General features: G+C 39.0%; 1 protein-coding gene and 1 long non-coding RNA gene across 9 annotated transcripts in view; one reads left to right on the top strand and one right to left on the bottom strand.

The window, feature by feature from the left end:
• SLC44A5 (solute carrier family 44 member 5) overlaps positions 1-26470 on the top strand; it is a 378746-nt gene that overhangs the window by 201631 nt on the left and 150645 nt on the right. For 4 of the 7 annotated variants that reach the window (XM_067726587.1, XM_067726589.1, XM_067726588.1 and 1 more), the window contains one exon: positions 19205-19253. The exons of 2 other annotated variants lie outside the window; for them this stretch is intronic. In XM_067726587.1, coding sequence (XP_067582688.1) covers positions 19205-19253 — 49 coding nt within the window. Of the gene's footprint in view, positions 1-19203; positions 19254-26470 lie in introns of those variants that run through there. One more of the 7 variants, XM_067726592.1, reaches the window with a different exon arrangement.
• Positions 1082-8335, bottom strand: LOC137210726 (uncharacterized). Of its 2 annotated transcripts, none has more exons than XR_010936681.1 (4): positions 8169-8335; positions 7153-7262; positions 5270-5409; positions 1082-1256 (listed from the first exon to the last, which is right to left on the bottom strand). It is a non-coding gene; the product is annotated as an uncharacterized lncRNA (long non-coding RNA). The 2 variants fall into 2 exon arrangements; XR_010936678.1 differs by having other exon boundaries at positions 7153-7225.

The raw sequence follows: 26470 nt of genomic DNA, 5'->3' as shown, positions 1-26470 counted from the left end.
TGTTACTTCTCTCAGAAATACATAATATATTTTAGTGAGATGCTGCTGATGGCAAACTTTCTTTTTTTTTTTTTTTTCTAAAAGTCTCTCTATTTCACCTTTTTTTGGGGAACATGTTTTCTCTAGATATAGGGATACTAGATATCGAATTCTATGTTAGCAATTATTATCTTTCATTGCCCCTCTCCATCATCTCTATTCTCTCTTTCTGGAAGTCTGATTTGACGTATATTAAAACTTCTCACTCTGTACTTAGTGTATCAACTATTCTTTAATATTTTTCATTCTTAGTTTCTCTGTGCTGCATTCTGGATAATTTATTTTGATTTACTTTCTAGTTTGCCAGTTGCCTCTTCAGCTGTGTCTAACCTGATGTCAAACTTATTCACTAAGTTTTACATTTCATTTACTGTATTTTTCACTTCCAGATTCAATTTGACTCATTTTCAAATCTGCTGGGTAATTTTGCATTTTGTATTTCTAGCACGGCAGATTATTTAGGCAAATCCTTGTCCTGAGTGCTAGATTTCCCTTCCCTAGTTTTTCACTCCCTCCTCTAAATCTGCACAGAATGTATAAGAAATAAGCCCCCAAACTTGTCTTTTGACATTGAGCTCACAATATGTTCAGTCTCTTTGTGAAAAATCCATTTTGTGAGCAAAAAAAATTGATGAGCATTTCTGTCTCACATACACTCCATAGAATTTACAAGTATAAAACCCAGGCTGTTTTATCTTTGACTTGATTCAAGGAGACAGGACTCCAGGAAGGAGTGAGATAAGCCCCCAGGCATCCATTCCAAGTGATTATCTTGTTGTGTAACACACCCCCACCCACTACCCTGAGAAAGAAGAAAGAATATCAATCTCTCTCTTTTGTTCTCTCTCTGAATAGAGGTAACAGATTAGAATGGGTCATGAAGTAGGTTGTATACTCCTGCTGTCTGCTATTCCCCTGATGGTCATTATAAGTGACTAGTTTGACTGAATGGTGAAAGGCCATAGTTTACCACAATTTTCCCTCAATTATCCTATAAGTAGAGGAATCCACATGATACAGATTCTAATAGTGTACTCCACCTGCAGTTTTTATTAGTTGGATTGTGATGCCTTGTGGGTAGGAAAAAACAGGTTTTCTTGCCTACATTTCAGGCCCACAAATAGGGATGTTTTTCTAGTGATTATGATCTTCCATCTTCTTGAGTTGTGGCAAAAGTCAAAGTTGATAAGCAGTTTAATTTTGTTCTCATCAATAACCTGTGGACGATATGAGGAAGTAGGAGAGATGTTATCACCAGCTACCAAACTGCTTTATGCAATTGTGATAAATTGACCACTTCTTGCTATTTTCTTTAGTGTTTATTCTTAAGTTCAATAGAAAGTCTTGTACTCAACTATAACTTTAAAGATAATTTTCTCCTTTTTTTACAAAAGTTAATGTTTGTATTTATATAATGATGAAAACTATCATTTTTCCTAACCTTTATTCATTTACTGTGCTATTGCCTGAACTCTGTAGATAGAAAGGCAAGATGAAGTCATTTATTTTTATTTTTAGGGTGAGTAAATATGCTCTTCATTTCCTATCTCTGGTTGTGAAATTGTTCTTATAATTTTTAGGAGGTAGAGGAATAGGGACGGGCATCATAATGAAATGTATAACCTATGAAACTGGAAGAAAATAAGGAGTTGCTTCAGTGTAATTAGAGTATGTGATGGGTCTTTTTTTTTTTTTTGAGTGCCACATGTTGAGCAATAAAATACAAATATGGCTAGAAAGAAATATTAGAAAACCCAAGCTGAATAACCTTCAAACTCAATTCATGTTCTTGTTTGCTTCCAGACTCTTTTTAAATCAATATTCAGAATTTTATTTATTCTGAGAAGATGTGTGATTATCCAATAATTCATGGCTGTTCTATAGCACAAATTCACTGCTTTGTCACAGTAGTCAAGAAAAATCATTTTTTCAGAAGTGCATTTCCAATGACCCCAAACGTGCATCTTTCAGCACTGCCTATAAAAGCAGTCTATTAAGATGCAGCCTGAGTGCTTTATGTATGTTTTCTTTTACCTGCTCAGTGGAAATGAGGTTGCTTCTTTTAGGTATTACTTCTAGGGTTGGCATTCTAACTAAATGTTAACGATTTGTGTTCATATAGGGCAGACTGTTTCAAATGATGATGCAAACTATTTAGATACCAGCGCTGTGATTAGAAAAACCTTTCTTAAAGTAGGAGATTTGACATTCTGGTGTAACATAGGGTGATTTATCATCCATATGTTTAGGAGGTTACTCAGACTGGGAGAAGAACCACCATTATAATGTCATGATACCATGGTACTGTTTAGTTTGAATCAGTGCTGAAGGAGTCTCATTTCCGTTTCCATTAATCTTGCCATGTCTAGTATGGGGTCATGTTTCTGCTCAAGATGAGTTTCTGGAATGCACATCATTTTCTGCATGAAGCATTGCCATCACTATGTGATGAAGCATGGTACCATGCCCTTTCTTTCACCCCCACCAAATGCATTCCTCTGCAGTGCTTCTGGAAATGCCTCATCCGCTCTCACTGCTACAGCCTCAGTCAGGCATCTACCATCTTATGTCTGAAATATGATAGCAATCTTCATGTTGGTGCCTCTGCCTTAACTTTTCTATTTCCTCTGCATCAACCAGAAACAAAAACACATGACGGTTGTGTTACTTTCTCAGGAGACTTGAGGGGCTTTGTACATCCTCCTCCAACTCCCGATGATATACATCATTCCCCTAACTGCTCTCCTCCCCCAGACATTCGCTATGGCTCAGTATGTGCTTTTGTCCAGCCTTCCCATGTGCCACAAAATTCTGTCCTTTAAGCAGGCTCAAAATTCCTCTCCTCCAAAAAGTGATTCCATAAATGTCACACCCATCTTAGTCATTGAAACCATTTTGAATTGTTGGTGTCACTTATAGCCAATGTGACAATTGAACCAAAGTTGAATTGCATCGATTCTGCACAGATCAACTTTGGTTATAAAGATGATTTACATATCCTTTACTATTTTCCAGTTAGATGGTCACCCCGAAGGCAGAAATTGTTTCCTTCTTTTTTAATTTTTTATGTTTTGCTACTATTATTCTATAAATGACAAAATGGAAGTTCAGAGAGAAAAAAGCAATTCTCTCAAGATCATACAGCTTGTAGGTAGCAGAGATGACATTTGATACCAGGTGATTTGATACCAATTTTTTAAAGAATCTTATTAATAGGTTTTTAATATGATTTTTTTTTTGGCGGTACGCGGGCCTCTCACTGTTGTGGCCTCTCCCGTTGCGGAGCACAGGCTCCAGACGTGCAGGCTCAGCGGCCATGGCTCACGGGCCCCGCTGCTCCGCGGCATGTGGGATCTTCCTGGACCGGGGCACGAACCCGCGTCCCCTGCATCGGCAGGCAGACTCTCAACCACTGCGCCAACAGGGAAGCCCCCTAATATGATTTTTTAAAATTAATTTATTTTATTTACTTTTGGCTGCGTTGGGTCTTCCTTGCTGCGTGCCTGCTTTCTCTAGTTGCGGAGAGCGGGGGCTACTCTTCGTTGCGGTGCGTGGGCTTCTCATTGCGGTGGCTTCTCTTGTTGCGGAGCACGGGCTCTAGGCACGCGGGCTTCTGTAGTTGTGACTCGTGGGCTCCAGAGCACAGGCTCAGTAGTTGTGGTGCACGGGCTTCATTGCTCCGTGGCGTGTGGGGACTTCCGGACCAGGGCTTGAACCCTTGTCCCCTGCATTGGCAGGCGGATTCTTAGCCATGCGCCACAAGGGAAGCCCAGATACCAACTTTTATTCACCAGTATGAGATACTGTCTCCCTTACTTCCTTTGTTAACTCCTACTGATCTTGACATTACAAATTGTATGGTAAATTAATGTTAGTGATAGGGAGAGTAATTTTTTTTTTACATAAGTGCATTTTAAGGAGTCTATTAACTTGCTTTTAATCCAAGTTGAAATCTATCTAAAATAATTAGCTGATGATTGTCAAGATTGATCTCCTATTTGTATTTTTATAACCTAAATTAAAGATGTGAGAGTTCAAAATTACATTGACATTCTTTTTAAACTTACTCTATAAACATTTATTGAGTGCCTGTTATGTATATATTGATACCAGGCACCAAAGTAGGTAATAGCAATAGAGCAATAACCAAGGTCTAGTTTCTGCCCTGCCGGAGCTATCAATCCAATAGGAGGATAGTTATGTGTATTAGCTTCCTCTGCTGCTGTAATGAATTACCACAAATGAGGTGGCTTAAAAATCACACAAATGGGGCTTTCCTGGTGGCGCAGTGGTTGAGAGTCCGCCTGCCGATGCAGGGGACGTGGGTTCGTGCCCCGGTGCGGGAAGATCCCATATGCCGTGGAGCGGCTGGGCCCGTGAGCCGTGGCCCCTGAGCCTGTGCGTCTGGAGCCTGTGCTCCACAACGGGAGAGGCTACAACAGTGAGAGGCCCGCGTAACGCAAAAAAAAAAAAAAAAATCACACAAATGTATCTTATAATTCTGGAGGTCAGAAGTCCAAAATAGGTCTCAGTGGGCTAAAATCTGGGTGTCGGCAGGGCTGTGTTTTTTTCTAGAGACTCTATGGGAGAAGCAGTCTTCTTACATTTCCAGCTTCTAGAAGTTGCCACATTCTTTGGCTCATCACCCGCTTCTGTCATCAAAGCCAGCAATGTCCAGTCAAGTTTTTCTCATCTTGCATCACTCTGACCTTGTTTCCATTGTTGCATCTCCTTCTTTGACTCTTCTGTCTTTCCTTTCCCCACTTAAGGACTCTTACGATTATATTGGGCTCACCTAGATTATCCAGGATAATCTCCACATCTCATGGTTCTCAACTTAATTAAATCTGCAAAGTCCCTCTTGCCATGTAAGGCAACATTCACAAATTTTGGCATTAGGACATGGGCATCTGTCTACCACTGCATGTAAACAAACACCTTGTTGGTACAGTGTATCAAGGGCAACAGTGCAAATAATAGAAGTATGTATGTCTTAGAGATGAATGGAATTAGTTACCGTGGGGTGGGGTTATATGAAAGTTCTCAACATTGGTCTCCAGTCAAAGTGGGCTCCACTTACTGGCACAGTGTCCTGTAGAATGTCTTTAGTCCTTGTTCTCCTTGACAGTGAGTGGGAAGTTTGTAAGGGGAACTGTAGGCTTCCTTTAACCGTTGCCAAGGGAACAAAGAGGGGAAAGTCATATTATTCAAAGGACAGTATGCAAGATACCTGATTTTGTAGGGGAACCATAGCAGTACAGATTGGCTAAAAGATCAAGTTAAAATGAAGGGTGGCAGGAGATGAGCCTGGTGAGATGGGCCAGGTGGAGAAAGGCCAGATGTGCTGGGCTGAGAAGTCAGAACATCATCCTGTAAGAAATGGCAAAGAACATGGCTCCTTATCCTTTGCTGAGACTTAGAGGAAAGAGAACCCTTTCCTTGTAAGAAATGACAGGCCCTTATTTATGGACACAGCACCTTATACATGTTTGAAAAATAAAGTAAAACAAGTATTTAATTATTCACAATTTTCCACTGACTGTTGTTGAATATCAAAGCAAGACAATTTTGTACGACACTATTTTCCCATGCTTGTTGGAAAGTTATCTGATGTGCTTGCTCATAATAGTTCTAAGTTCTAGGATACTTGTTTACCCCACCTTAGTTCTCCCTTCTCTAAGTCACATTAGATCCTCTGAAGGAGACTACCTGAAGGAATAAAATTAAATGTCTCAGAATTTTGATTTTAATAGCTGATCAATGGTAGTTATATTGTCATTTAAACAGATTGCATTTAAGAAAGAAAAGAGTCTTTCTAAGCATGGCTGGCTGCTTTATCTTGACATTTTCATTCGACAGAGTCATGTGCCATCAGCACCCATGAAGTGAATTAATTACCTGGACTGTTTTTCATAATATTCATGAATTATTTGTAGTAAGAAAAAATTGTATTGTATGCATGCAGTATAAACTGTTAGCTACGATAACAAATGTGCAACTGTCTGTAATGAATATTTTTTAGCGATTGTATTGTCACAACACTTTTGGTGATCAGAGAGTCATAAGAACTGAAAAAGCTTTTAAAATGATTACCTAATCTTAATTTCTTTTTCTTTAAGTGAGAAATCTGAATTGCATTTAATTAGCTAAGCTATGTGATAGTGAAACACTGTATCTCCTTTTACTTAGCTGGCCCCTCAGTCAATTTATTTCAGAGATGCAATTAGAGCACATGAGAGCCTCAGAAAAAGCAATGCCTTGTATTGATTTCAGGAAATAAAAAATTTGCATGACAATACAAATTCTGTCAGCACATGGGGCAGGCTGAAGTCATCACTTTTCAGCTGCCATTACTATATGAAATCAGCTAAATCTTATCATTTGACTGTGGTCTTAGTCTATTTGCAACTGAAATATAAGGCAGCCAGAATTTACAATCAAAAAGTGTCAGCTTTTCAGATTTGACAATAGCATTTCATTTATACTACAGTCCACTTTTTCACTTTGTGAGGTGCAAATCACACCAAAATTAGAAGCCAGACTAGACACTTTTAAACCAGTTTTCCCCATTTTTATGTAAAAAGCAAATAATTTCAGGATCAATATAAGTTTTTAACCTCTTTCAATATATCGCCTCTCCCCACTCATCTATGGAATTTCTCTAAGATCATTATTGAGAAATTCACTGCCAGGTAGCTCAACACAGGCTTTGGGATCAGACCATCTGCCTTTGAATGCCATCTCCACCCCTTATTAGCTGAGTGAGCTAGGGCAAATTAGCTTATCCTCTGTGACTCAACTTCCTCATCTATAAAATTGAAGGATAACGATGGCATACATCACAGAATTATTGGTAGCATTAAATGATATAATAAATATACCAGTGCTATTGTATTGCACAGCTCAAGGGGGTACATTTCACACTGTGTTCTATGTGGAATTGTGAAAAATGACATATCTGTGTGTAAATCACTTAACAGCAGTTCCTGGTACAAATAAGCATTCGTTTAATAATCATTTTTCTGTGGAATTTATAATCCTTCTTTCTTGAAATTCTTGAGCTTTCTTGAATATCACTTTTCTGCTTCTCTTTCTATAACTGTTATCTCTTACCCTTAATTGTGGTGTTTCCCAAAGCTCATACGCATCTGATGACCTACTTTTCTCTTACTCCATCAGGTTTGGTCTGTTATGTACATCTAGAATTAAGGACTGTGCATGAACTAAGACAGAGGTTAAGAATGACATTCAGAATAAAATCAAGTGGCCTAGTGGTCTCCAAATCTGATTGTGCATCAGAATTATCTGATGGGACATTAAAAATTACACATTCTAGGGCTTCCCTGGTGGCGCAGTGGTTGAGAGTCTGCCTGCCGATGCAGGGGACACGGGTTTGTGCCCCTGTCCGGGAAGATCCCACGTGCCGCAGAGCGGCTGGGCCCGTGAGCCATGGCCGCTGAGCCTGCGCGTCCGGAGCCTGTGCTCCGCAACGGGAGAGGCCACAACAGTGAGAGGCCCGCGTACCGCAAAAAAAAACAAAAAACAAAAAACAAAAATTACACATTCTAGGTCCACCCCAGACCTACAGAATTGTAGTACTTTGTGTGGAGGGGCTGGAAATTGTACCACTCCCCCCCAAAAAGTTTTCGAGATATTTTAGCTGTTCAGCCAGTTTGGGGATGGAAATCTGGAACCAGCAAGAATATCGGCACTAGTGTTCCACATCAGAGTGGAAGATCCAAGTCAAAAAGCACAGGGGCTAGAGACCTGGTGGGAAGTAGAGGCCAAGTTCAGAGTCAGTCAAGAGCAGGAGAGACCTATCCATTCATGACCCCCTCTGCGCTCCACAGCACCCTCTGCATGTCTCTATCATGGCTCTTAACACCAGTGTTGATATTATAGTCTTGAGCTTATATTTCTTACTCAACTGTGAGATTTGTGAAAGCAGACTTAGTCTCCAGAATTCATCCTTGAATCCCCACCACCTTTTTATTGCAACGATAAAATAATGTTGTTAAAATGAGTTATTGAAACCCTAAGTCAGGTCAAGAGAGTGAGTGTATTAGTGCGACTACTTGGTTGCCTGTACCTAGCAAAAAGCAAGAAAAAGGACTTCAGTATAAGGATACAGTGTATCTCATGAAACTCAACCCCAGGTCTCAGGTAGGGACTGGAACAGGAAGCTGAAGTCTATCAGGATTTCCATCTTCACTTCTCCTTGTACATCTGCTTCAGTAATTTCTTTCTGAAAGCTCGCTTTCTCTGCTTCTCTGGTCTTCAAGCTTTATATTTTGCAGTTCTGATCTCCTGATGACTGACTCACTGTCTATTCTAATTCTAATTCCTGGGATAGAGTGGCCAGAAATGACTGGCCTAGTTTGGGTCTAGTGTCCAAACCAGATCTAGTCACTGATTGCCAAGGAGCAGGCACATGGGAGAAACTTGGCAGCCAGAGACCATGCCTGTGGATTACAGAGGAAGTCAGTTCCCAGAGAAGGGGTGACTAGATACCCTGAAATGTATTTGTCACCATGAGGCAGAGCCAGACAAGCAGTCAGAAAGGAAGCTGACTGTGTGTCAGAGAACTGAAGGATATGCAGACTGTCTCAAACAGGAAGCATTTTACTCACTTCCCCGAGTAGGAACCGATGCTGGCATTGCAGGGTATGACCAACATGGGTCTGTTCTGCTGCAACGAGACAGGGACGAGTGTGGCTCCCAGGTGCATTATTTACCACCTGGGTGACAGTGGGTACAGTCCTTAGCCTCTTTATGCCTGTTTTTTTGCATATGTAAAGAGAAGCTAATAATGGTTTCCAGTCTTCCTACACAATAAGGTTATGTTTTCAAAGTAAACAAAATAATGCATAAGAGCACTTAGTACAGTGCTAAAAACGTATTAAACGTTTAATGCTAAAAACATATTAAATGTTACTGTTATTGTCATTATAACAAGAGATCCTGATATTCTTTATGGAAAATTTATTACTTTTCATTTGGTAACGTTATGACTGCCAAATATTTATCTCAAGATTTGACCCAAGACTTCAGTTTTTTTTCTAATTCTTTAAATTGAAATAGAGTTGATTTACAATGTTGTGCCAATGTCTGCTGTACAGCAAGGTGACTCAGTTATACACATATACACATTCTTTTTTTATTATTAATTTAACATCTTTATTGGAGTATAATTGCTTTACAATGGTGTGTTAGTTTCTGCTGTGTAACAAAGTGAATCAACTATACATATATTCCCATATCTCCTCCGTGTTGGGTCTCCCTCCCACTCTCCCTATCCCGCCCCTCTAGGTGGACACAAAGCACCAAGCTGATCTCCCTGTGCTATGCGGCACCTTCCCACTAGCTATCTGTTTTACGTTTGGTAGTGTATATATGTCAATGCTACTCTCTCACTTCATCCCAGCTTACCCTTCCCCCTCCCAGTGTCCTCAAGTCCATTCTCTACATCTGCAACTTTATTCCTGTCCTGCCCCTAGGCTCACCAGAACGAGTTTTTTTAGATTCCATATATGTGTTAGCCTACGGTATTCGTTTTTCTCTTCCTGACTTACTTCACTCTCTATGACAGACTCTGGGTCCATCCACCTTACTACAAATAGCTTAATTTTGTTTCTTTTTATGGCTGAGTAATATTCCATTGTATATATGTGCCACATATTCTTTATCCATTCGTCTGTCGATAGACACTTAGGTTGCTTCCATGTCCTGGCTATTGTAAATAGAGCTGCAGTGAACATTGGGGTACATGACTCTTTTTGAATTATGGTTTTCTCAGGTTATATGCCCAGCAGTGGGATTGCTGGGTCGTGTGGTAGTTCTATTTTTATTTTTTTAAGTAATCTCCATACTGTTCTCCGGAGTGGCTGTATCAATTTACATTCCCACCAACAGTGCAAGAGGGTTCCCTTTTCTCCACACCCTCTCCAGCATTTATTGTTTGTAGATTTTTTGATGATGACCATTCTGACTGGTGTGAGATGATATCTCAATATAGTTTTGATTTGCATTTCTCTAATGATTAATGATGTTGAGCATTCTTTCATGTGTTTGTTACCAATCTGTGTATCTGCTTTGGAGAAATGTCTATTTAGGTCTTCTGACCATTTTTGGATTGGGTTGTTTGTTTTTTTGATATTGAGCTGCATGGGCTGCTTGTAAATTTTGGAAATTAATCCTTTGTCCGTTGCTTCATTTGCAAATGTTTTCTCCCATTCTGAGTGTTGTCTTTCTGTCTTCTTTATGGTTTCCTTTGCTGTGTAAGAGGTTTTAAGTTTCATTAGGTCCCATTTGTTTATTTTTGTTTTTATTTCCATTTCTCTAGGAGGTGGGTCAAAAAGGATCTTGCTGTGATTTATGTCACAGAGTGTTCTGCCTATGTTTTCCTCTAAGAGTTTGATGGTGTCTGGCCTTACATTTAGGTCTTTAATCCATTTTGAGTTTATTTTTGTGTATGGTGTTAGGGAGTGTTCTAATTTCATTCTTTTACATGTAGCTGTGCAGTTTTCCCGGCATCACTTATTGAAGAGGCTGTCTTTTCTCCACTGTATATTCTTGCCTCCTTTATCAAAGATAAGTTGACCATATGTGCATGGGTTTATCTCTGGGCTTTCTATCCTGTTCTATTGATCTATATTTCTGTTTTTGTGCCAGTACCATACTGTCTTGATTACTGTAGCTTTGTTGTATAGTCTTGATTCTGAGAGCCTGATTCCTCCAGCTCCATTTTTCGTTCTCAAGGTTGCTTTGGCTATTCGGGGTCTTTTGTGTTTCCATACAAATTGTGAAAATTTTTGTTCTAGTTCTGTGAAAAATGCCAGTGGTAGTTTGATAGGGATTGCATTGAATCTGTAGATTGCTTTGGGTAGTAGAGTCATTTTCACAATATTGATTCTTCCAATCCAAGGACATGGTATATCTCTCCATCTATTTGTATCATTTTTAATTTCTTTCATCAGTGTCTTATAATTTTCTGCATACCGGTCTCTTGTTTCCTTAGGTAGGTTTATTCCTAGGTATTTTATTCTTTTTGTTGCAATGGTAAATGGGCGTGTCTTCTTAATTTCACTTTCAGATTTTTTATCATTAGTGTATAGGAATGCCAGAGATTTCTGTGCATTAATTTTGTGTCCTGCTACTTTACTAAATTCATTGATTAGCTCTAATAGTTTTCTGGTAGCATCTTTAGAATTCTCTATGTGTAGTATCATGTCATCTGTAAACAGTGACAGCTTTACTTCTTCTTTTCCGATTTGGATTCCTTTTATTTCTTTTTCTTCTCTCACTGCTGTGGCTCAAACTTCCATGTTGAATAGTAGTGGTGAGAGTGGGCAACCTTGTCTTGTTCCTGATCTTAGTGGAAATGCTTTCAGTTTTTCACCATTGAGGATGATGTTGGCTGTGGGTTTGTCATATATGGCCTTTATTATGTTGAGGAAAGTTCCCTCTATGCCTACTTTCTGGAGGGTTTTTATCATAAATGGGTGTTGAATTTTATCAAAAGCTTTCTCTGCATCCATTGAGATGATCATATGGTTTTTCTCGTTCTATTTGTTAATATGGTGTATCATATTTATTGATTTGCATATGTTGAAGAATCCTTACATTCCTGGGATATACCCCACTTGGTCATGGTGTATGATCCTTTTAATGTGTTGTTGGATTCTGTTTGCTAGTATTTTGTTGAGAATTTTTGCATATATGTTCATCAGTGATATTGGCCTGTAGTTTTCTTTCTTTATGACATCTTTTTCTGGTTTTGGTATCAGGGTGATGGTGGCCTCATGGAATGAGTTTGGGAGTGTTCCTCCCTCTGCTATGTTTTGGAAGAGTTTGAGAAGGATAGGTGTTAGCTCTATTCTAAATGTTTGATAGAATTCGCCTGTGAAGCCATCTGGTCCTGGGCTTTTGTTTGTTGGAAGATTTTTAATCACAATTTCAATTTTAGTTCTTCTGATTGGTCTGTTCATATTTTCTATTTCTTCCTGGTTCAGTCTTGGAAGGTTGTGAATTTCTAAGAATCTGTCCATTTTTTCCAAGTTGTCCATTTCATTGGCATATAGTTGCTTGTAGTAATCTCTCATGGTCCTTTGTATTTCTGTAGTGTCAGTTGTTACTTCTCCTTTTCGTTTCTAATTCTGTTGATTTGAGTCTTCTCCCTTTTTTTCTTGATAAGTCTGGCTAATGGTTTATCAATTTTGTTTATCTTCTCAAAGAACCAGCTTTTAGTTTTATTGATCTTTGCTATTGTTTACTTCATTTCTTTTTCATTTATTTCTGATCTGATCTTTATGATTTCTTTCCTTCTGCTAACTTTGGGGTTTTCTTGTTCTTCTTTCTCTAATTGCTTTAGGTGGAAGGGTAGGTTGTTTATTTGAGGTGTTTCTTGTTTCTTAAGGTAGGATTGTATTGCTGTAAACTTCCCTCTTAGAACTGCTTTTCCTGCATCCCTTAGGTTTTGGGTTGCCGTGTTTTCACTGACATTTGTTTCTAGGTAATTTTTGATTTCCTCTTTGATTTCTTCAGTGATCTCTTGGTTATTTAGTAGTGTATTGTTTAGCCTCAATGTGTTTGTTTCTTCTTACACCTTTTTTCCTGTAATTGATATCTAGTTTCATAGCGTTTTGGTCGGAAAAGATACTTGATACATTTTCAGTTTTCTTAAATTTGCCAAGGCTTGATTTGTGATCCAAGATATGATCTATCCTGGGAATGTTTCATGAGCCCTTGAGAAGAAAGTGTATTCTGTTGTTTTTGGATGGAATGCCCTATAAATATCAATTAAGCCCATCTTGTTTAATGTATAATTTAAAGCTTGTGTTTCCTTATTTATTTTCATTTTGGATGATCTGTCCATTGGTGAAAGTGGGGTGTTAAAGTCCCCTAATTGATTGTGTTATTGTAAGTTTCCCCTTTTATGGTTGTTAGTATTTGCCTTATGTATTGAGGTGCTCCTATATTGGGTGCATAAATATTTACAATTGTTATATCTTCTTCCTGGATAGATCCCTTTGTCTCTTGCAATAGTCTTTGTTTTAAACTCTATTTTGTCTGATATGAGAATTGCTATGCCAGCTTTCCTTTTATTTCCATTTGCATGGAATATCTTTTTCCATTCCGTCACTTTCTGTCTGTGTGTGTCCCTAGGTCTGAAGAGGGTCTCTTGTAGACCGCATATATACGGGTCTTGTTTTTTTATCCATTCAGCCAGTCTATGTCTTTTGTTTGGAGCATTTAATCCATTTACATGTAAGGTAATTATCAATATGTATGTTTCTATTACCATTTTCTTAATTGTTTTTGGTTTGTTATTGTAGGTCTTTTCCTTCTCTTGTGTTTCCTGCCTAGAGAAGTTCCTTTAGCATTTTTTGTAAATCTGGTTTAGTGGTGCTGAATTCTCTTAGCTTTTGCTTGTCTGTAAAGGTCTGAATTTCTCCATCAATCTGAATGAGATCTTTTCTGGGTAGAGTAATCTTGGTTGTAGGTTTTTCTCTTTCATCACTGTAAATATGTCCTGCCACTCCCTTCTGGCTTACAGAGTTTCTGCTGAAAGATCAGCTGTTAACCTTCTGAGGATTCCCTTGTATGTTATTTGTTGTTTTTCCCTTGCTGCTTTTAATATATTTCCTTTGTATTGAATTTTTGATAGTTTGATTAATATGTGTCTTGGCGTGTTTCTCCCTGGATTTATCCTCTGTGGGACTCTCTGTGCTTCCTGGACTTGATTAATTGTTTCCTTTCCCATATTAGGGAAGTTTTCGACTACAATCTCTTCAAATATTCTCTCAGTCCCTTTATTTTTCTCTTCTTCTTCTGGGACCCCTATAATTTGAATGCTGGTTTGTTTAATGTTGTCCCAGAAGTCTCTGAGACTGTCCTCAATGATTTTCATTCTTTTTTCTTTATTCTGGTCTGCCATAGTTATTTCCACTATTTTATCTCTAGGTCACTTATCTGTTCTTCTGCCTCAGTCCTTCTGCTATTGATGATCCCTTCTAGAGAATTTTTAATTTCATTTATTGTGTTGTTCATCATTGTTTGTTTGCTCTTTAGTTCTTCTAGGTCCTTGTTAAACATTTCTTGTTTTTTCTCCATTCTATTTCCAAGATTTTGGATCATCTTTACTATCATTATTCTTAATTCTTTTTTCAGGTAGACTGCCTATTTTCTCTTCATTTGTTAGGTCTGGTGGGTTTTTACCTTGCTCCTTCATCTACTCTGTGTTTCTCTGTCTTCTCATTTTGCTTAACTTACTGTCTTTGCGGTCTCCTTTTCTCCTTTGCGGCTGCAGGTTCATAGTTCCTTTTGTTTTTGGCGTCTGCCCTCAGTGCTAAGGTTGGTTCAGTGGGTTGTGTAGGCTTCCTGGTGGAAGGGACTAGTGCCTTTTTTCTAGTGGATGAGGCTAGATCTTGTTTCTGCTGGGCAGGTCCATGTCTGGTGGTGTGTTTTGGGGTGTCCATGACCTTATTATGATCTTAGGCAGCCTCTCTGCTAATGGGTGGGGTTGTGTTCCTATCTTGCTAATACATTGGCATAGGGTGCCCAGCACTGTACCTTGCTGGTCGTTGAGTGGAGCTGGGCCTTGGCATTGAGATGGAGATCTCTGGGAGGTTTCACTGTTTGATATTATGTGTACCTGGGAGGTTTCTGGTGGACCAGTGTCCTGAACTTGGCTCTCCCACCTCAGAGGCATCGCCCTGACCCCTGGGTGGAGCACCAAGAGTCTGTCATCCACACAGCTCAGAATAAAAGGGAGAAAAAGTGAAAGAAAGAGTGAAGTAAAATAAAATAATTTGAAATGAAATGAAATACAATAAAGTTATAAAAATAATTGTTAAAAATTTTTTTAAGTAATAAAAAGAAAAAGAAAGAAAGAAGAGAGCAACCAAACCAAAAAACAAATCCACCAATGATAACAAGAGCTAAAAAACTGTACTAAAAAAGAAGAGAAATACAAACAAACAAAAAAACGGACAGACAGAACCCTAGGACAAATGGTAAAAGCAAAGCTATACAGACAAAATCACACACAGAAGCATACATGTACACACTCACAAAAAGAGAAAAAGGGGAAAAAAATATATACATATCATTGCTCCCAAAGTCCATGTCCTCAATTTGGGATGATTCGTTGTCTATTCAGGTATTCCACAGATGCAGGGTACATCATGTTGATTGTGGGATTTAATTCACTGCTCCTGAGGCTGCTGGGAGAGATTTCCCTTTCTCTTTTTTCGCTCAGTCCCTGGGGTTCAGCTTTGGATTTGGCCCCGCCTCTGCGTGTAGGTCGCTTGAGGGCGTCTGTTCTTCGCTCAGACAGGACAGGGTTAAAGGAGCAGCTGATTTGGGGGCTCTGGCTCACTCAGGCCCTGGGGAGGGAAAGGTATGGTATGCAGGGTTGAGCCTGTGTTGGGAGAGACCGGTGTGATGTTTCAACAGCCTGAGGCGCCGTTTGTTCTCCCGGGGAAGTTTTCCCTGGGAGTGGCGGGCTGCACAGGCTCCCAGGAGGGCAGGTGTGGATAGTGACCTGTGCTTGCACACAGGCTTCTTGGTGGCGGCAGCAGCAGCAGTTTTAGCGTCTCATGCCCGTCTCTGGGGTCCGCGCTGTTAGCTGCGGCTCGGGCCCGTCTCTGAGGCTCCTTTAAGCTGCAATCTTAATCCCCTCTCCTTGCGCACCAGGAAACAAAGAGGCAAGAAAAAGTCTCTTGCTTCTTCGGTAGCTCCAGACCTTTTCCCGGACTCCCTCCCGGCTAGCCGTGGCGCACTAGCCCCTTCAGGCTGTGTTCGCGCAGCCAACCCCAGTCCTCTCCCTGGGATCCAACCTCCGAAGCCCGAGCCTCAGCTCCCAGCCCCCATCCGCCCTGGCGGGTGAGCAGACAAGCCTCTCGGGCTGGTAATTGCTGGTCGGCACTGATCCTCTGTGCGGGAGTCTCCACTTTGCCCTCCACACCCCTGTTGCTGCGCTCTCCTCTGCGGCTCCGAAGCTTCCCCCCTCCGCCACCCGCAGTCTCCGCCTGCGAATGGGCTTCCTAGTGTGTGGAAACCTTTCCTCCTTCACAGCTCCCTCCCACTGGTGCAGGTCCCATCTCTATTCTTTTGTCTCTGTTTTTTCTTTTGCCCTACCCAGGTATGTGGGGAGTTTCTTGTCTTTTGGGAGGTCTGAGGTCTTCTGCCAGCATTCAGTAGGTGTTCTGTAGGAGTTGTTCCACGTGTAGATGTATTTCTGGTGTATCTGTGGGGAGGAAGGTGATCTCCACGTCTTACTCTTCTGCCATCTTAAAGCTCCTCCCCTAGACATTCTTTTTTTAAAAAATATTCTTTTCCATTATTGTGTATCCCAGGAGATTGGATATAGTTCCCTGTGCTATACAGTAGGGCCTTAGTGTTTATCCATTCTAAATGTAATAATTTATATCTACCAACCCCAAATTCCCAGTCCATCCCTCTCCCTCCCCACAAGACTTCAGTTTCTGAACTCCAGTTGAACACTGGACTTTCAGTTAGATGTCACTTCAAATTCAAAAAGAGCCAAATCAACCTCATGCTCTTTTTCTTATAACAACTGTATAACCTCTTCCACCTGCTAACATTCCCATCTGTTTTAATAGCATCAACATTTCGTTAAACTGAGATAAAGGCCAGAAGTGACTGAGAATCACAATTTCTAGGTCTGAAATCTCTTTGTTTGGCACCTTTTTTGACTTCTCTCTTTTACACCCTAAGTCTTACCGTTCATCAAGTGCTTTTTTATCTTTTTCATGTAATTCTGTGACTAAGAATGAACATTCATTGGTGGCTTGCTAAGTGCCAGCCACTGTTTTAAGCACTTTTACAGGTATTAATTCATGTAATCCTCATAACATCTTCCTGGCTTAGGTACTATTATCATCCCCATATACAAATATGGAAACTGAGACTCAGAGAAGTGATATGATCTGTCTAGGGTCACTGCTAGTAAGTGATAGAGATCAGGGAGTCTGACTCCAGAGCCATTGCTCCTAACCCGTAAGCCACACGACTGCTCTGTGATGAACCTTGAATCTCTCTTTCCGTTACTTGTACCACCATTTGGGTCGTGGCTCACATCACTTTACCTCTATTACTGCAATAGACTCCTGGTTGGTCCCCTTGACTTTGCACTTTGTGATACAACTTATATACGGCCACCAGATTGCTCTTCCTTAATTAAGCCCTGCTTGTACCTTGTCCTTCCTTTGTTCCAAATCCTTCTATGACTCCCTGTGGTCTAGGATATATAAAAAAACTTACATCCCTGGCTTTTTTGGCTTTCTGTAGTTCTGGTTCCATAGTATCTATTCAGCTTTATGTTTTCCTCCTCCTGTTCCATTATCTATGACTACATTTAGGCTGATCTTTTCACCATTCCTGCAAACATGCTGTTCTTTCCTAACTCTGTGACTTCATACATCTCTAAACTTTATTTGTCCATCTCAAGATATTGTGGCTCTAGGAACCCTTCCTTACTAATCTAAACTGGATGTGACCTTTCCTTCCTTAGAACGTTCCTAACGCTTTCCTTGTAACCCCTCTTACGATATCACATTCTGCCTTATTTGATAGCGACTTGTGTTCTTTTCTTATTTCTCTCCCTGCTTCACCACTTTGTTAGCCTGTTGAAGGCAGAGACTGTGTTTCACTAAATCTTGTATCCCCTGCAGTGCTTCTTCTAATGCAGAGCACATAACAGGTGATCAATACATAGTTACTGAATTTAACAGAATTGTAGTTTCACTCACTCAGAATGTTTCTCTTTTCCCTTTCGTTTTGTTCCAGTCTTTCACAAAAATCTCACTTCTTGAATGAAACTCCCTTGACTGCTTTAGTCCTTGATGAAACCTACTTTCTCAGAACTCTTGTAACACTTCAGGCCGATACATATAATTTAGTACTTGATTAATCATTTTATACGGGTATATTCATTGTTCATGTATTACAACACAGGGCCTGATATATGAAGATTCTCAACAAATATTTGTTGAATGAATCAATATGTCGATCTTGCCCCACCAACTGCAAGGTCTCGAAGACAGGGACCATGCTTTATAGATCTTCTGTATCCCCTTAGAGCTCTCAGCATGTAATAGGTGCTTTATGAATATTTGCTGACTGACTGGCTCTGGTATTTCTGTTGCAAGTCTGTCCTTACCTTCCTGTTGTTCTGCCCTCAGCCTGTGATTACACTGAAGAGGTTTCTGAGTCCTCAGGTCTGATTTCCCCACTGAGAACAGGCTGAGTCAGGTTGCTGACACACAGGCCTCTTTTTGCCAGTCCCTTTTGATTCTGTCTTTAAATCAGAACTAGGCCTTCTTATAGGGACAAATTCCTAGAGGAAGAGAGCAGGAGTCCTTAGGCTGGGGAAGAAGAGTCGGGGATTGAGAATTGCAAAACATAAAACTTTGGCCAGAAATAATTCTACAGAACTTGTTACTGGGCCTACCCAGTACATGTGAGGGAAAGGCCATTCTGTGTCTACTTTGTACTGTTTAAAGGCAAGGGAAATATATGGCAATCATGATGCAAGAGTAAATGACTAGGGCCCACCTTCAAATGGCATGAAGTCTGCCAGTAGATCTAAAAAAAAAAACAAAAATAACATTTGTATAATATAATAATGATTTGTATATACCATATAGCCAACATGGCAGAGACCAACAGTGACTAGTTTTCCAACTTCTCGAAGGAAAGTCTCATCTACTGAGAGGAAAGGGAGAACCGGGATAAGCAGACATCTCTATTATACTGTGCACCTCACAAATACACAGCAATACTTGGGAATGGCAGATGGTAGAATGTGCTTTTACAGACTGGAAAGGCTTCAAGTTTTGCTCTCCTGGCTACAGTCTATAATGTTGCTGCTCAGAACTGTGGGAGATATGTACACAGTGTGTCGAAGAATTATGGTCCTTAACAGCTCTTCCCAGACTTGCTTCTAGCTGGAGAGAGGGAAAATGATTGACAGCTGTATCCAAGGCATACTGATGTTTCACTGGACCAAAGAATGAGTTCAACACTGCACTGAGCAGTGGACTAGCTAAGATATAAATTTTTCCTTTATTAATATTTTATATGTATTTATTTGCCATTTCGTTGGCTTATATGCTTAGCAGGTTCTTTGTTTTAAATGCAGGTGATCCAAGGATACATGACCCACATTTCAAGGGGCCCGTTGTCAACAGGTAAGCAATTCTTTTCTCTGGAATGTATTTTTTAACCAACACAGAAAGCTTATTTTTTGGTATCATTTTCTGGTCAATGGAGAATTGTGTCTACTGTGAGGGAGAAATGACTTATTTTTAGCCTAAATGTCACCTAATTTATACAGGGTACAGGTAATAAATCTTTCCATGAGTCATAAATATCCTGTCCTGTTCAGCAAATGAACTGCCTTAATTTATGACTGAAGGGTTTGTTATTTCTGATAAAGAGAAGCCAAAAATGCTTTATAAGATTTAACCCCTTTGTGGAGAAGTAAACACATTCCAGTAGCTGTCTTATGCACCCGTTTACTCTGATTCACCACTGCAAGTGCAGAGTTGCTATGCCAACTTCTTCCACACAGGGTATTTGTGCTACTCAGCCTCCCAAAGCAGAGAGCTTTCTGAGAGGCAAACATTCACCAATTCATCACGTATGCTTTAGGATATTTTAAAATGCTCTAGGGAAGTGTGTACTTGTCTTAACTGGTGCTTCTCCTGCAAGGTTTCATAGCGTTTAAAAAGTATCCAATAGGGGCTTCCCTGGTGGCGCAGTGGTTGAGAGTCCGCCTGCCGATGCAGGGGATGTGGGTTCGTGCCCTGGTCCGGGAGGATCCCACATGCCGCGGAGCGGCTGGAGCCCGCGCGTCCGGGGCCTGTGCTCCGCAACGGGAGAGGCCACAGCAGTGGGAGGCCCGCGTACCACAAAAAAGAGAAAAAAAAAGTATCCAATAATTCATAGGCCTCTTTTATTATTATATTGTACCTTCTATTCCCAGGCTTCCTGCTGATCAAAAAGGGGTTTGCAGGGTAGAATGGCTAAAAATGAGGAGAAGATTAAGCTGTACGTAGCTGTTTTTCCACTTAGCATTGACTTTAATTTCTGGCAGTTGCATGTCATAATAAACTGTGATGTGAAATAGTGATCAACATGCTTATTTGCACTTGCCAGCCATCAGCATGTGTATTAGCATTACTGTTATGTCTCTATAATATCCCAGCTTTAAACAAATGTGTATCTAGTTTATTCTAATTCTGTAAGAAGCCAAGTCATTTGTTTGGGTTACTCTTTCAAAGGTGTACCTGTGCCCTCTTTAGAGTAAGTCTGAAATCTCTCTCATTCTCTCCATGGTAGCACCATGAATACATTTTGTTGTCCAGTGTACAAATAGCCTCATCTGATATGGAGGTTACTTTTATTGTACTTGGATTCATTTTATAATAACTAATTTGTATGAACGGAATCTAGCTTATTGGCCTCAAGGGACCTCTAGATATAATCTGGATTTAATAGTAGTAACAACAACAATAATAATAAGTGAACTGCCACATTTGGACAGATGAAATACAGATTACAGATGTGCCTTTTCTAGCCATAGAGAAGAAAGCAGAGCTCAGTCTGGCTGGCTGTAGGTGTGGGCAGGGAGGTGAAATCTCTTGTCTTCAGTTATTTAGAATTTAGTGATAGAACCATGCAGTCCAGGTAAAGTCTAAACAACTGTGATAAAGAGAATAATTTATTTTTACTAAGGACCTTTTGTGATGTCCTAGGTACCACAAAGGCCTTCAAAGGTGAAATGGTCATTGTGTATACATACCCCTCCCCCCAAATCTTCAATCCAAGAATGGAGAGAAGTATTGTAAAACCACAGGGGCTTAACTATAGGAAGACACAATTTGGCCCATTGGTAAATTCTCAGGCTGCAGGGGTCTATAATGCCTTTCCTGGGAAAATAATTGGGGTGTTTAAGGAGCAAGTGAGAAACCCCACCTTCTTCACATTACCTTTTGCTTACTATAACATTTTTTGCTTGCATAATGTCACTTTCCTTCTGAGAGATCCAGTCTTATCAGATATTCCGGCAGACCCTCACAGCACTGTCTGCTTATCATCCACCATGTTCTGTACACCTCTCTCAGTTTACAAGGACATCGTTTTGTGCCTAGTGATGACCCAACTGCAGTTGTTTCCAGGAGAGGTGAAGGAATGACGGTAATGCCACAGGAGAGATTAACTCAGTTTCTCATTTGTCCCCATCTACTAAGATAAGAATCGGACGTGTGGAAGCTATTGCCCCGTAGTGTTGACCCAAAAAAAACAAACAGTCATTTTTTTTTTTTTTTTTTTTTTTGCGGGACGCGGGCCTCTCACTGTTGTGGCCTCTCCCGTTGTGGAGCACAGGCTCTGGACGTGCAGGCTCAGCGGCCATGGCTCACAGGCCCAGCCACTCCGCGGCATGTGGGGTCTTCCCGGACCAGGGCACGAACCCGTGTCCCCTGCATCGGCAGGCGGACTCTCAACCATTGCGCCACCAGGGAAGCCCCAAACAGCGATTTTGATAGCCCCTTTTGAAAGAATAGTTATCCAGTGCCTATGCTTTGTCCCATGTATTCAACAGAATTTTAGCATTGGATTGAGGTGAGATTTGTAAAAGTTTAAGGGCTGCTCAGCACTGTTCTTGGCGGTACATTAGAGGGCAAAAATGAATGCACATAGAAAACTAAAAAATAAATCTCTTTTAGAAGGTTCTACATGAGAAATTCTCTTATAATTTTAGAACTAAGAAAAATTTTCATTTAATGGAGAGTTAATATACTTTCTCCTGTTAGATAAGGAGAACTGTAATCCATTGTTTCTCCTTTTGTCTTGACTTGTGGAAAGCCCACTGATACATTTAATTTCAATGCCAGCAACTACATTAGCCTTTGAGTTAAGCATTTCTTTTCAGAACTTTGAATTTCTATTTCTATTTTAATAATGCTATTGCATCCAGTTTTAAGTCATTTCATTTATATTCATTCTGAAAAGAGGCAGCATATAGGTGGACAGGTAAATAGAAATGAAAACCTTGGATGTTCCATAGTTGACTTTTTCCCCTTATCTACACACAAAGTAGGTGAAAGACATATGACTCAGACTAATCAAATTGGTAGGTTTCACAATGCTGAAAACAACTACTATTATAGAAGGTGGAAAATCTGTCTGGAATGTAATAAGATGCATTTATTTTTACCTGAGGCATCGGGGAGAGGTTAAACTCACTATCATGAAGGGATTCAAGGAGAGAATGAAGAGGAGTTTATTAGGGATGTTGTAGAGGGGATTCTTTCATATAAAGGAGTTAGACTAAATGACCTCTGAGTTCTTTCCAATCCTGAAATTCTATGACTCTGTGATTCAACATTTTTTATTGTTATAATTAACATACAATATTATGTTACTTTCAGGTATACAACATAGTGATTTGATATTTTTTATTCATTATGAAATGATCACAGTAAGTCTAGTTACCATCCATCACCATACAAAGTGAAAATATTATTGACTATATTCCCTATGTATATATTATATCCCTGTGACTTTTTTATAACTGGAGGTTTGTGCCCCAAAATGCCCTTCACCTATTTTGTTCTGTCCTTGCACACCCCTCCCCTCTGGCAACTATCAGTTTGTTCTCTGTATTTATGAGTCTGTTTCTGTTTTGTTTGTTCCTTTGTTTCTTAGATCCCACATATAAGTGAAATCATATGGTATTTGTTTTTCTCTAACTTATTTCACTTAGCATAGTACGTTCTAGGTCTCTCAATATTGCCACAATGGCAAGATTTCACTCTTTTATGGCTGAGTAATATTCCATTACACACACAGACACACACACACACCACACCACATCTTCTTTATCCATTCATATATTGAGGGACATTTAGGTTGCATCTGTGTCTTGGCTATTGTAAATAGTGCTGCAAAGAACATAGGGGTGTATATCTTTTTGAATTAGTGTTTTCATTTTCCTCAGTTAAATACCTTGAAGTGGAATTGCTGGATCATATGGTAGTTCTATTTTTAGTTCTTAAAGGAACCTCCATACTGTTTTCCATAGTGGCTGCACTAATTTACATTTCCACCAATAATTCACCAAGGTTCCCTTTTCTCCACATCCTTGCCAACACTTGTTTCTTGTCTTTTTGACCATAGCCATTCTGACAGGTGTGAGGTGGTATCTCACTGAGGTTTTGATTTGCATTTTCCTGTTGATTAGTGATGTTGAGTACCTTTTCATGTGATTGTTGGCCATCTGTCTTCTTTGGAGAAATGTCTATTCAGGGTTTCTGCCCATTTTTAAGTCAGGTTGTTTATTTTTTTGATATTGAATTGTATGAGTTGTTTATATATTTATATATCAACCCCTTATCACAAGTATTGTTTGCAAATATCTTCCCAATTTAGTAGGTTGCATTTTCATTTTGTTGGTGGTTTCCTTCACTGTGCAAAAACTTTTTAGTTTGATTTAGTCACATTAATTTATTTTTGCTTTTGTTGCTATTGGATATTTGGAGATACATCTAAAAAGATATTGCTAAGATCAATGTCAGAGAGGTTACTGCTTATGTTTTCTTCTAGGAGTTTTATGGTTTCAGATCTTTCATTTAAGTTTTTAATCCATTTTGATTTTATTTTGTATATGGTATGAAAAAGTTGTCTAGTTGGATTCTTTCACAATTAGCTGTCCAGTTTTCCCAACATCATTTATTGAAGAGACTGTTTCTTTCCATTGTACCTTCTTGCATCCTTTATTGTAGATTAACTGACCATATAAGAGTGGGTTTACTTCTGAGCTCTCTATTCTGTTCCATTCATCTATATGTCTGCTTTTGTGCTGGTATCATGCTGTTCTAATGACTATATCTTTGTAGTATAGTTTGAAATCAGGGAACATGATACTTCCATCTTGGTTCTTCTTTCTCAAGATTGCTTTGGCTATTTGGGGTCTTTTGTGGTTCCATACAAATTTTAGAATTATTTGTTCTAGTTCTGTGGAAAATACCATAGGTAATTTGAAAGGGGTTGTATTGAATCTGTGGATTGCTTTAGGTAATATGGACATTTTAATGATATTAATTCTTACAATCCATGAGCACAGAGTATCTTTCTGTTTATTTGTGTCATCTTCAATTTCTTTTATCAATGTCTTATAGTTTTCAGAGTAAAGGTCTTTTACTTCCTTTGTTAAATTTATTCGTAGATATTTTGTTGAAGTAACAGTAAGTGGGATTGTTTTCTTCATTTCTAATGGTTCATTATTAGTGTATAGAAAAGAAACAGATTTCTGTTTATTAAATTTGTATCCTGCAACTTTACTGAACTCTTTTATTAGATTCGATAGTGCTTTGGTGAAGTCTTTAGGGTGTTCTATATGTAGTTATGTTGTCTGCAGATAGTAACAGTTTTATTTCTTCCCTTACAGTTTAACACCTTTTATTCCTTTTTCCTGTCTGGTTACCATGGCTAGGACTTCCAATACCATGCTGATTAAAAGTGGTAAGCATGGGCATCCTTGTCTTGTTCTTAATCTTAGAGGAAAATCTTTCATCTTTTTACTGTTGAGTACAGCGTTGGATGTGGATTTGTCATATATGGCCTCTATTATGTTGAGGTATGTTCCCTCTATACCCACTCTGTTGAGAGTGTTTATCATAAATGGATGTTGAATTTTGTCAAATGCTTTTTTTCTGCATCTACTGAGATGATCATATGATTTCTTACATTTGTTTCATTAATGTGATGTGTCACATTGATTGATTTGCAGCTATTGAACCATCCTTCAATCCCTGGAATAAATAAATCCCACTTGATCATGGTATATGATCATTTTAATGTATTGTTGTATTCAGTTTGCTGATATTTTTTTTGAAGATTTTTGCATCTATGTTCATCAGAGATATTGCCCTGTAATTTTCTCTCTCTGTGTGTGTGTGTGTGTGTGTGTGTGTGTGTGTGTGTGCGTCTTTGTCTGGTTTTGGTATCAGGGTAATGCGGACCTCATAGAATGAGTTTAGAGGTACTACCTCCTCTTCAATTTTCTGGGATAGCTTGAGAAGAATTGATAACTCTTCTTCAAATGTTTCATAGAATTCCCCTGTGAAGTTATCTGGTCCTGGAATTTTGTTTGGGAGTTTTTTTTTTTATTAGTGTTTCAATATCATTACTAGTGATTGATCTGTTCAAATTTTCTATTTCTTCCTGGAAATAGAATCTTGGAAGTCTTGGAAGATTGTATGTTTCTAGGATGTACCCATTTCTTCTAGGTTGTCCAATTTGATGGCATATAACTGTTCATAGTGTTTCCCTATTTATTTTCTGTCTGGATGATTTATCTATTGATGTAAGTAGGGTATATAACTCCCCTACTGTTATTGTATTACTATTTCTTTCTTTATGTCTGTTTATATTTTGCTTTACATATTCAGGTGCTCCTTTGTTGAGAAATGTTATATTCTCTTGTTGTACTGACCCCTTTATCATTATGTAATGCCCTTCTTTGTCTTTAGTTACAATCTTTTTTAAAAGTCTGTTTTGTCTGATATGAGTATGGCTACCCCAGCTTTCTTTTTGTTTCCATTTGCATGGAATATCCTTTTCTATCCCTTCACTTTCACTCTGTATGTGTCTTTAGAGCTGAGGTGAGTCCCCTGTAGCAACATATTAGGTGGGTCTTTTTTTTTTTAAGCTACCCTATGTCTTTTGATTGAAGAATTTAATCCATTTGCATTTAAAGTGGTTATTGATAGGTATGTACTTATTGCCATTTTATTAATTGTTTTCTGGTTGTTTTTGTAGTTCTTCTCTGTTCTTGTCTTCTCTTGGTTACTTCTCTATGGTTTGATGGATTCCTTTAGTGTTATGTCTGGATTCCTTTCTCTTTATTTTTTGTGTATCTATTTTAAGTTTTTGGTTTGGTCATGAGGTTCATATACACCAACCTGTATACATGGCCGTGTATTTTAAGCTGATAGTCTTACGTTTGAAGGCATCTAAAAGCACTGCATTTTAACTCCCCCCTCACATTTTATATTTCTGAGATCATATTTTACATCTTTTTATTTTGTGTATCTTTTAACTACTCATTGTGGTTATAGTTGACTGTACTACACTTGCCTTTTAACTTTCAGGCTAGCTTTTTAAGTAGCTGATCTAACACATTTACTATATATTTGCCTTTACCAGTGAGTTTTTTTTCTTTCATGTATTTTAAAATTTCTATTCGGAAATAGAATAGAAATCTTCTATTCTGTTTTATTCTTTTCTTTTCCACTTAAAGAAGATCCTTTACGATTTCTTGTAAGGGGGGTTTAGTGGTGATGAACTCCTTTATTTTAGCTTGTCTGGGAAACTCTTTATCTCTTTTAATTCTGAATTC

This window comes from Pseudorca crassidens, chromosome 2 (genome assembly GCF_039906515.1).
Source record: "Pseudorca crassidens isolate mPseCra1 chromosome 2, mPseCra1.hap1, whole genome shotgun sequence".
In the NCBI taxonomy this organism is placed as follows: Eukaryota; Metazoa; Chordata; class Mammalia; order Artiodactyla; family Delphinidae; genus Pseudorca; species Pseudorca crassidens.
Note: the sequence above shows the minus strand (reverse complement) of the source record. Positions and strands in the feature narration are given on the sequence as shown.